This window comes from Hyalella azteca, unplaced genomic scaffold, assembly GCF_000764305.2.
Source record: "Hyalella azteca isolate HAZT.00-mixed unplaced genomic scaffold, Hazt_2.0.2 contig5504, whole genome shotgun sequence".
Lineage (NCBI taxonomy): Eukaryota > Metazoa > Arthropoda > Malacostraca > Amphipoda > Hyalellidae > Hyalella > Hyalella azteca.
In genome coordinates, this window is record NW_025935693.1 from 13,756 (window position 1) to 26,295 (window position 12,540).

At 34.9% G+C, this 12,540-nt stretch overlaps 1 protein-coding gene across 1 annotated transcript; it reads left to right on the forward strand.

Annotated features, from left to right (window-relative positions):
* Positions 1-1,355: 1,355 nt before the first annotated feature.
* Positions 1,356-11,046, forward strand: LOC108674001 (low-density lipoprotein receptor-related protein 4-like). Its single transcript, XM_018161896.2, has 9 exons — positions 1,356-1,434; positions 2,401-2,534; positions 2,925-3,015; positions 3,742-3,858; positions 4,553-4,675; positions 5,189-5,305; positions 5,813-5,935; positions 8,416-8,532; positions 10,406-11,046. Exons 2-9 carry the CDS (start codon positions 2,529-2,531, stop codon positions 10,408-10,410), a joined length of 699 nt encoding a protein of 232 aa, XP_018017385.1. The 5' UTR covers positions 1,356-1,434; positions 2,401-2,528; the 3' UTR covers positions 10,411-11,046.
* Positions 11,047-12,540: the final 1,494 nt, after the last annotated feature.

A 12,540-nucleotide genomic window follows, 5' to 3' on the forward strand; every position in this document is an offset into this window, starting at 1 on the left:
ATCTCCTAATGAGCTTTGTTAAGGTGATATAGACAGCGAAATGTACAATTCTCATAGCTTCATTTACAAGATTCAAAAATTTTTAATTTTAATACAAATAAAAATGATTTCTTGGAGGTTTAATTCGACGAAAAGAATAAAAAGAATAGTAAATTTTGAAAGTTGATAAAGAAAATATCTGATTATGATTCTACTCAGTGATTATGATTTACTTGAATCCTGCAATTTTACAACTTTGGCAAGAGAACCGAGAGCCAGAAACGACTGAAAGCTCCTTGGGATTTGTGAACCCTTTCACCCACATCCCAAAACCCCCAAATCTCTTTGATAATTTAAACAAAAGCAGTGTTAATAGCAGAGAGAGCCATCCCAGCCCGCATTTGAATATAATTTAAACCTACAGGGGCAGGGGAAAATCCCATTCAAAATTTTCATACGTCGTCCCGCTTCCCATTTTTCAATGTTCAAGAATTCACGGTGAACAATGTAATTCACTTCATATAGAAATATTTTGATCTGACAGGTCTTGGGGATACTCGAACGGCGTCTATACATTTACATCGTTAGACGATCTCAATCATATAATAAGTTCATATAATAGATATTCTAACTACATTTATTCTCATTTTAGTAGTGATATAGTAATAATGAAATAATAATAACGGAAAATTAAAAAATTCTCTTGACATTTTGATAAAGACCAACTAAAATACATTTGAAACAACGCTTGTGTAGCATTGGCTTGCGGAAAATATTTTATACAATACATTCACACAAATGCTTGCGAAGATGCAATAATATAAATAAGAATTTTCTTAATAATATAATAGACATTAATTTGCACATAATATGATAGATATTCCTATTAATTTAATTATTATATTAAATCATATTTATTCATATTATCAAATAATTATCATCATTAATTCATATTATTATTAACTTAGGAAATCCATCGGAGCTGAAAAATCTTTCGTTTTCTACGTCACGCTTAATGAATGTTTGTATGAACAACCCTCAAGCACACCTATGCTTCATTACTGCCCAATGCAAAATCATTCCTGTTTATTCATTAAATTGGATATATTGTTTTCAAAGAACAAATCTTATTGTTCTCTCAATACCATAAGTGCAAGTGAATAATATTGTTCACGATGCTGTTGTCGTCAAGGCGTTGGAGACACCTAAAATTTTTATCAGCCTGCATTTTGTTGAGCTCCTCTCAAAACTGCAGATATGAGAGGCGCCTAATGAAGGTTAAGATAGCCTGAGCACATCGGACTTTTCGTTAGACAAAACTCTGGGGTAACTCAGGCAATTATAACCGGCAGCATTTATCAGTTTAAGAAGCCGCGTCTGCAGCACATGAAATATCAGACAGGACACAAGCCAAGAGCGATCATTTGCATTTCGGTCTTCTTCACTGCAGCCAAGGTAGGAAACCGACTGGAGTAAAACTTCATTAAATCATTTTATTTTAATTTCGAATATTCAAATAGTAATATTTAACATGAAAATTAAGCTCCATGAACAGAGAACGAGAGGTTTTGAGTTTTAACAGAGAGAATTTGAAGAATATCGTTGAAAGTTACAGTTGAATACTTTGATTTTTTATATGTGTTGAAAATTCAGGCTCTGCTATAATTATATTTTAATATATTTCTATTCACACCGTTTTTTATGCAAAACATATAAAATATAATCCAGGTTAATGTGGAGAAATCTTAGCAAGTTCAAAAATGAATCATAAGCCTTTTTTATCTTATGATTTATGCATATCATTATTTAACGTTAAAGCTGAAATTATTTTTGAGAAAAGTTTTAATTATACCTGTGGAGGTCCGATGCACTAGCTTGGTACAGATGCATATAATTACCTAGGTACTAGAGTACGAGACGTTAGAGTTTAAAGCAAAATTGAACAAAACTTTGGTTGAACAAAATTTGAAACTATTTAGAATTATTCAAAACTAAATCTTAGTTTTGTTTAAAATAGAGCGTAATTAAGGGTCCCAAAATAAAATAAGGAAATGCAGGGCATTCAGTCTTTGTTTTTCATTAATGTCATGTAGCGCTGTTCAAACACAGAATTAGTATAAATTTATTTGAATACCAATCGATACCGGTAACTGTTTTCTTGGACTTGTTTTTGGGGCTTTCATAAGTCTATCAAATTAGAAATTATATTTTCCTACCTGGAGACCATTAAAAAATATGTTACAATGAGAATTGGAATATTTTTTAAAATATTTGTTTTTCTTAAAATAAATTAATAATATTCTTGAAAATTAAGTTATTACTATATTAAGTTATTTTACTTGTTTACGAATAATTATGTTGCTATAATTGTTAAATTTTCCACTGAATAATTTGTTCCCATTTTTCGACTCATGGTTCCAGAGTAACATTTACGTCGTCATAGCTTCTTACTGCCACGCCCAGCCATACAAACGCACTGCACAAACAGCCTTAAAGTTGGTTGAATTGAACAAGTTCGTGAGGAACAACGTAGAATCAACGGCACCGCGATGAATGTGAGTCTTCAACGTTTGCTGATTTTCTGACATCAGCTGCAATCGCTGTATTTTATTTTCTATCATTGTCACCAGGTAGCACATTTTAGGTCAATAATTGTGAAAACAATGATTTCCAAAATTTATATACATGGAGTTTTTGAGCAATTTTATCCTATTTTCATTTATCTGTAAGACCAGCGTTAAATATAGCTAAGTGATCCAGTCCATGCGCTAGCCTGGTCTTGTATGTTCCTTCTAACCAATTTCATGGATTATCTATAGTCACTGGAAAATCATTCTTAGTGCTTGTTCGCGACTCTAAAATTAAGATTTTCACTAATAGCAATTTTTACTGATCATTAAATATTATTTTTAAAATAAAACTTTAACTTATGGTTTTCATTTCAGTTGAAATTTTGTCGTTACGGCTGGTGGCCGACGCTCCTGATGGCAGTTCTGCTCTGCACGGCCGCGAGTGCTAACCCTACCGACAGCACCGGTGAGATTTTTATGTAATTGCAAGTATTTAGCATGAAATCTATCTCAAATCTCACAAAATTTGTCAAATTTAGATAAACTGAGCTCGTATTATCTCCTGATTTACTCACTACGTCCACGAGATGCCACGCAAAACAATGTTCGCGAAGAAGGTTGTACTGAAATTTACATTGCCGGGAGTCGGTCCGCTCCTCGAATGTTCTTACACTTAAGAAAAGCTTTAAAAGTTCCTCTCATTATTTTAATACATTGCGCTCGCATTGTATTCATTGAAGATGAACGTGCCGTGTAACTCGCGATCTCAAAATGAAAGAAATTCCGCTTTTATCATATAAACCTGTTTTAGTAATCGCTTTGCTCTTCATTATAATCTAACACTCGAAGACTACTTAATAAGCATGATTTTTCACTAAATTCTTTTCAATGATTCAAACGAGTCATATGAGAGCTTCGGCACTTCAAAGTTGTTCGTTATTAATTCATTAATGCAAATTATTAGTTCCAGTAACAACATTATGTCAAAATAATTGCCAGTGAATTCACAAGGAGTCAACAACTCTTGTTACATTTCAACAACATTTTATGCAGACAAGTTCATTCGCACCTGATGAAATATAGAGAAAATTTATTGGCTATAATTAAATGGACTCTTTACAATTATTCAAATTTTTATAAAGAGGGGCAGTGAAATTACGAGCCACATTTATCACCGAGTTTCCGTGCACAGAGCCGTGCGATGAAGACCAGTTCGTGTGTGCCAACGGCCGCTGCATTCCTGATCACTTCAGGTGCGACGATGACGACGACTGTCTCGATGGTAGCGATGAACTCGAGTGTATCCTACGTAAGTTTACTGCAATGATTTATTGTCTATCTGTTTGTAATTATTATGAATTTATTCTACAACGTAATGAAAGACCCAAAAAGTAATACTTATAATTAACGTTGGACTTTACATAACTTAGCCAGCGCTCCAATCCGATTTAAAAAATGGTGAATGGAATACTTAAATACTGCTGACCAGCAAGCGTAGGTATACCTATATTTAAGATTATTCTATACTGCTCTGATCAACAAGCGTATACACGATGGTCTGTATTGCTGATCAAGAATAAATACCAACCTCGGAAGTAGAAGAATTGTGTTAACAGTTAACAGGTTGTGCAGATAACACGTTTAAGCTGTTTGAGAAGCAGGTTAACACGTACGTCAATTCCCGGAATAGGTAAATCAAGTCCCAGAAATCTGATAACTCCGTTCTTTTCTGCTATCTATTATATTATTTATTAAAAGTAATCTTAAAACGAGTTAACCGTTCAATCCCTTTTCAACTTTGAACGAAGTAAAAGTTTTTACTTGTAATACAATCATATTTTTAAACCATTTGAACTTTTAATGTTATTTCAATGTTCAATCCTACCGTTCTCTTTTTTTCCCATATAACTAATTCTTAACTAAGTTGGGGATTATAAAATACAGTAAATGAATAATAAGAATAACAAAGCTTTTAAATCATTAATAAACTCATTATCCGTTAGCTGGCCAGAACTGCAAAATAAGTGAGTTTGAATGCGGGAACAGCAAGTGCATCAGGAAGGCATTCGTCTGTGACTTTGATGATGACTGTGGAGACAGCAGCGATGAGAGCAACTGCCCCCATGGTATGTGACATATTATTAAGAGGTTTTGATAACACATTTGTCTCATTTATTTGATAATCTCATGCACCACATCTCTGTGGTGCATGAGATTATCAATTATTAAGAGGTTTTGATAACACATTTTTCTCATTTGTTTGATAATCTCATGCACCACATCTCTGTGGTGCATGAGGTGCGGTGGCTTACCTCCTACTGTTTACGGTCACGACACTATAAATCTATAGCTACGCTAGTGCGATAGCGGACAGTTATATTGCACGAAAGTTCGAAGCTTAATTAACTTGTTTCTGATTAATAGGTTTTGTACAAAACAAAATGGTTACAATTGCAATTTGTTCAGTTGTGTAGTATATATCAATCGACGATTCAAAACAAAATAGAGTCCGAATAACCCTTAAGCCCAATTTGGAAAAAAACTTTTACGATAGATTTTTGTTATAACCCTTAAGCCTTATTTGGAAAAAACTTCTACGATATATTTTTGTGATGATTGTCAGTGAATTTAAATCTCAGTGCCGTGCGGAGAGGAAAAGTTTCGATGCGCCAACAGACGTTGCATCCCGACGCGCTTCAGGTGCGACGGCGACGACGACTGCCGTGATGGCAGCGATGAACTTGACTGCACTCTTCGTAAGTCTTACTTTACTGTTTTTTCCTTGTCCTCGTAATTATTGCCGTATATTTAAACGAAACTATAGGAGAAAATGAAAATATTTAAAGTAAGTGCATTTAATCTGTGCGCTTGTCCTCGTAATTATTGCCGTATATTTATACGAAACTATAGGAGGAAATGAAAACATTTAAAGGAAATGTATGTAATCTGTGCGATTTGTGTTGTATTGTATAATCATAAAGACCATGGTTGCAAAAGAATATTTTAATTATATCGTAGTTATTCCCTTGGTGTAGCAGTGAAAGTTAATGTTTACAATTTACAACCGGCAATTTTAAATGTGTTTCATCACGCCATTAAATTGAATGCTGATACACTTGAATTAATTCAAGTGTTTTGAGAAGAGCATAAAAATCTTTGAGTTAAATTAGATTCCGATTGTAAAATGGTTTTGAAACGCATTGCAAACAATGCAGTACACGAAAACATGATATATATTAATATACTGTACGTGTTTCCTTCAGCTGACAATGTCTGCACTATCAATCAGTTTGAGTGCAAGAATGGCAACTGCATCGAGGCTCGCTACCGCTGTGATGGTGATAATGATTGTCAGGATTCCAGCGACGAGGAAAACTGTGCCGATGGTGAGTCAAGATAAGCTGCACATTTCTGTGGTGTAAGATATCCTGAACATTTCTGTGCTGTAAGATATCCTGCACATTTCTGTGGTGCAAGATGCGTTGCACATTTCTGTGGTGTAAGATAAGCTGCACATTTCTGTGGTGCAAGATGCGTTGCACATTTCTGTGGTGTAAGATAAGCTGCACATTTCTGTGGTGCAAGATAAGCTGCACATTTCTGTGGTGTAAGATAAGCTGCACATTTCTGCGGTGCGGGCAGAAGTAGGATTTGTTGATGATATGGAACCAAGGGTTATTTCTTTCAAATCTTATCTCATGGTGCATTATATTTCGTTTCGATAATGCGAAGATAAACTGATAAATTCTATCCAAATTACCATGATTTGCTGGTTGTTGAAAGCGAAAATGACAAAAATCTGCTTATATAAAATAAAAAAATGTTAATAAAATATTAGCCTAATAATAATATCAAATTTTCACATCCAGAATCCGAACGATTTTTTTACGGGTATAATTCTTGAAGTTAATATTTTTTAGACTTTACTGATAGTTTCTCGAATTTGTACTCAAGACCCAAAAAGTGAAAAGGTCATGAAAAGTTAAAAAAGACGATCAACAAAATTGCACTTCATGTGTTAAATATCAGTGATGGAATGCAGTACAAAGTGTGTGTACTGCGAAGGTTTGATATACTTCAATGCTCAATCCATTTAATAAATACATAATAAACACCTATAAAGCTGGCCACGGAAGATATAAAAAGCCGACAATAATATGAATTTTGGTAAAATTTGATCCAAACACTTTAAAGTGAGATTAGAACAGTGGTTCCCAAACTTTTTCAGGCTGGCGCCCCATTTGGCTCCCTAGTGAACTTCTAGCGCCCCCCCACAGACACATATAAAAACATACGCCTCTTTCTTGAAATTTAGTACGCTGCAATTTTAATAGATAAATGTTAAACACAAATGTGTATTTCGCAAATAGAACACCATTTAGTGAACCAATATGTTTTTAAGCTGTTTGAGCAAATTCACGGCCGGACTCGTGGCCAGTCGATCGCACGACCAATCTCCAACTTCAATTATCAAGTAATTTCTCCCAAACTAATGAACGCAGCTCAAGGAAACTTGGAACATATATTCATCAGAACCTAACGTTGATTTTTAGCTCGTAAAAATGTTTAAATTTCACCTTCATTTTTCAGTTATTTTTTCGATAAAGGCCGAAATTCTCCGTGATCAAAGAATTTCTTCCAAACTACTGAACAGATTTGAACGAAATTTTGAATATACATTCCTAACTACCAAGCGTTGATTTTTTTTTCTTTTAANAACTACTGAACAGATTTCAACGAAACTTCGTATATAAATACCTAACCTCTCAACGGTGATGTTTAGCTCGCGACAATTTTTCTATTTGGCTTTCGTTCGCAAGTTATACAGATATAGGAGGAACGACCGGCTTTTCTACTGGCCGGTTTAACCAAGAGCCGTTTACGTATATCCGAATGCGTATGGCCGTATAACTCGCAAACGAAGGCAAAACGGAAAAATTGTAGAGAGCTAAAACCTCGCCGTTGCTGAGGTTAGGTATTTAAATACTAAGTTTCGTTCAAATCCATTCAGTAGTTTTGGAAGGAATATCTTGATTACTGCGAATTTAAGCACGTATTGCTGTTTAAATCACGAATGAAGGTGAAATGGAAAAAAAAAACTCGCGAACAAAGGCACAATCGAATAAATTTTCATGAGCTGAACATTAACGTTCGGTAGTTAGGACCGTAAATTCAAAATTTCATTCGAATCTGCTCAATAGTTTGGAAAAAATTTCTTGATTACCCGGTACTGTGAATTTCGGCCCGTATTGCCATATAACTATAGCAAAAACAAATGAAGGCAAAATTAGAAAAAAAATCGTGAGCTTAACATTACCGTTGGGTCCTAATGAATACGTGCACCAAGTTTCATCGAGTTAAGTTCATTAGTTTGAGAGATATTCCTTGAACATTGAATTGGAAATTGGGCGTGAGACCGGCCGCGAGTCCGGCCGTTATTTTGTCCGAGACGTAAACCCAGGAGAGGTTAAAAAAACAGATCTGGGTGAAAAAAAAACCATCGCTGGGAGTCATGATGTGCTGCACGTGTTGTGTACAAATCGTCAAACAAACGTTCGAACTTCTGACTTCGGACTACCGCCCCCCTATCGCCCCCCAAACGCCCTCTTCTTCCTTACCGCCCCCCAAAATCTTTCCACCGCCCCTAAGGGGGCGATATCGCCCACTTTGGGAACCACTGGATTAGAACTTTAATTATTTCAACTGACTAGTTATTTTAATAAAACACGCTCTGTAAATCACCTTCGCATTTTACTCTAAACAACTTTGTTGATTTAATTTCTGAAGTTATAAAATACACTGAGGAAATTGATTGTTTAATAATTGAACGATGAATTTACGATGCCCTTCCCTCCGTGTGCCTCAGTCCAGTGCAGCGAAGACAGGTTCAAGTGCGCCAACCATCGCTGCATCAACGCGAGCTTCAGGTGTGATGGTGACGACGACTGCCATGATGGCAGCGATGAACTTGACTGCACTCTTCGTGAGTCTTGCTTTACGGTTTTCAACCGTGAAGAATAAAATAAAGAACCGTTCAATTTCAATCAATATACGTGGAAACACCTTAAAGTTTCCCGTATATTGATACGAAACCCCAGAATCAAGTGAAGAATTTTGAAGAGTGTTTAATTTAATCGATTTGCTTAGGGTAGTGCATGGGAATTTGGATTGTACTGTAGATACGTCACATTTCTTCAAGCTTTACCAATACTCTTACTAATCCCCTGAAAAACATCCAGACACCTTTAGACCTTTCCCTAGCCACCCTCTAGCTGCCACCTATTCCTAAGTAGGACCGACGATACCAGAAAACAAAATGTTATCATTTACTTTTTACTGCTTAAAATTTCAAGGAAATGATGTACGTTCAACTCATTTTTTTCTATCACTGCAATATTTATAATGGCCCGCTTCTAGTTAGAAAAAAATTATACTAAATATTATGGAAATTTTATTCAAGTATTTTATATTTCATTTAACAATTAATACACGAGTCATCTCGAGTTTCGGATTTTATACATTGGGCATGTTTTGTCGCTTACTGCCGGGTTGTGGAAGGAGAAAAACTTGGCACTTAAAATCAAAAAGGCAGTACACGGGTACAGTGAGCACCGTATTTCCTACTGCTGGCAGTGCTTGAATTATAACTGAGTTTTAGTGCAAGAATGGCATCTGCATCAAAGGCCGCTTCGTCTGTGACGACTATAACGACTGGAACGATATGAGTGACGAGGAAAACTGTCCCGAAAGTGAGTGTCAGTGCATCACGAAACTAAAAAATAAAATGTTCGGGGTCAGTACTGAATCTCTTCACCATAGCGGATAACGTTAATTTCAATGAAATTTTGCATTGTTAGCGCATTTTCTCATGTATGGAAAAAATGCACTATTGTGCTCACCATGCCCGTCCGTCTGTCTGTCTGTCTGTCCGTCCGTGACTTCGCGTTTTCGTCGACGAGAAAATGCGCTCTCTGTCACTCACTGCAGTGAGTCCTGAGTTATATTTTTTCTGTTTATGATAGAACGGAGACCGTACGAGTGTCGTGGTGCCAAGATTGTCATGGAAAAACGGAATTTACAGTTATATATAGCAAACTCAGCAGATTTAAATCTATACCTAAAATAGGTTGATAGGTTTCAGGTCGATATAGATAATTTATGAAAAACCTGGCAAGATATCACGGCGTAGTTGCGAATAAATCTTTCTGAGCAATTATAATTTAATATGAACATATTTTATGGGGTTGGATTAAAAATCTAGATCCAGGTGCGATTATGTTAATAGCAAGCTATAGGCATTTTAATTCGTATGCTAAAATGTTTGTATAAAAAAACTTGAATTTTTTCTTTCATTTTGAGGTACCTTATAAACATTGAGTACAATGAGAACTACTTATGTATCTTAACAAATTTATGTTTGTAAGTTTTGATAAAAAATCTTAAACTCTTGAGTACTAAAGACGGACAAAATTAAATTGGAAATCTATTCAAATAATAAAGGTCAACATGCCTCCAAAATCTGATGTTCCACGATGCAATGTTCTCGGTGGGCGGACTGGTGCGGAATCCAAACTAAATTTGGAGACGTTTCAGCTGATGATTCATTTCATCAGAATTAGATCGGCTTTAAACTTCGTCTGGGATGAAGGGGATTACGATTCCACTCTAATTTCAACTAACAAACTACATTAAAATCAATTCACAATTAAACTCTTTAAACTCTCTAACAATTTAAACTCGCTCAAATTACGTGTTGGGGAAATTCAATTTCGCAATGATGACTTATTCTAAAGGTTAAGAAATTTCATGCTCTTAATTTATAATAAACTATGACTAATCCATATGCATCCTTGCAGTTTGAGGCGTCTGGTCCAGGTTCCCCAGCTCTCATCCGGTGACACCGTTTTACTGACGTACATTTCACAACCACCAACATGCAATACAAATAAAATGTGACTTCCGTATGACTTCCATGCTTCTATCTATTGATATCTTACAATTTTCCTCACAGTATCGTCATCAGCTTCAATTTACTTATTTATGCTATCACTTAGACAGAACAACTATAGTCAAGAAGTAAAAATGTTTTTGAGTTTAAAATAAACTCATTTAAGTACCCATGTAGCTAATGGCGGTCTTTGACTCTGATTGCTCCTCGAATATTGAAAAGATCTCAACGCAAAACAGATTGAATTCAGATCAATGTTTTGTCGGTAGTTACTGTAATGGAAAAGATCATTGCAAGTATTCAGCATCGTCCATTAAATCTTTAGCTGCATTTTTTCAATGAAATTTCAAGGGTCAAATAAATTAGGGACTCGTATAATAAAGATCAGCTAACACTCATAATATGCAGAAGATAACTTTAAAACATTATGCAAATGGGTATTCATTTCATTGAATTTCTATCTGAGATGTATTAATATTTCTTCATTTTTTAGCAAGTAAGCACACACGTTCCAAAGGTTAATTGCTTCCATACAGACAAATTTGCTAGTATTGTCTAATTTTTAACCTTTCTTCATTAATGCATATAAATAGCTGAAAAAAGGCGCATCGCGTATATAGAGCCTCAGGTTCATCAAGAGAAAGCGAAGCTGCCAAAAGAAAAAAATACAATTAAACGGTTATAAGAAAAGAGATCGAAAAATTAAAACAGTTACAACATCTTGTGTAAAACTCTGCGGGAAATTATTTTGAGGAGCAATATGTTTTATTAAACCAGAAGAATGGAGGAGATTTGCGGGAATATGACTCCGAAGTCAGAGCCAGAAATGAGCTCAATTAGCAAGTTTTCAAATATGCTCGTTAAATGCAAGATAGATGCCAGAAGAATCTGTGCATTTGTTTATATCGTAATGAATGCATAGCCAAGTTAAAGTTTACATAATTTAAAAGCTATTAAACACTCTACGCTAATTAAAGTAAATAACTGAAATTTTTGTTCCTCTCTGAAGAACATAAAATTACTTAACGAATAAATTTATTTAAAATTGAAGGAAATGTTTGTGACATTTAGTGGGGTAATTAGTTGAATATTCGAAGGATATCATTAACATGGCCTGACCTCTTCTTCTCTTCACAGTTCAAGTCACACAATGAAATAAAGTTGAATGGATTATTTGTTCAGCAAAAAAGAGATTTGTTCATCACGCGAAATATAATGTTTTACTGCTCTAGACTAAAATTACACTGTAAGGAATTACATGGCTAGAGAACATAAAATTTAGACAATATGAGAACTTTAATAAAAGTTAAGTTAGTTCAGTTATTGTGGCACTGATGAATTAGGAAATGCGGAAATATGCCATGACTTTATGATGAAAGCATATCGAAATCAAAATTTTTTTCTGGAAAAGTGAATGTTCCACCGCCACAATGGTGAAGATTCTAAGTTTGAACTCTTAGAGTTGTTTGTAGATATTTTGTAGATGTCTTCAAAAGACTGTAAAATTTTCGACTTCTATTGTTTATTATTTAATAGTTTATTGTGACTGAATGATCTTCATCACATTCAGCGCTTCAGTTGTGCATGGACAAGTAGATATAGAAACGCATCCTTATATAGTCTACGAGACCTTGTTAGTTAGTAGTTCAATAGTTGAATGTCTCCACTGTAGCCCAAAAAATCCTGTTTGTTTGTCGCCCGAATTAATATTCCCTAATGATTTCAAAAATATATTCAGAGAAACGAGACAAAATATAATTTGACTAAATGCGTTGGTGGCAAGATAAGAGTATAGAAAAGAAAGCTTTGCAACATACACGAAACACAAGTCGTTTTTGTTCTATCATGCGCTTAATGTACTCAGTTGGTCATGCCACCCTTGCTTGTTACTTGTCACTCTAACGAGCTAAGTTGAAACTGCTAATATAAGCATTGCTGATATGATATAGAAGTGCAAAGAGTGACATGTCTATGACTTAGTTGTAAAGAAAAAGATTTTAGTGAATTGTTTATGATTGTCGTTCACTATTGAATTTATTAACG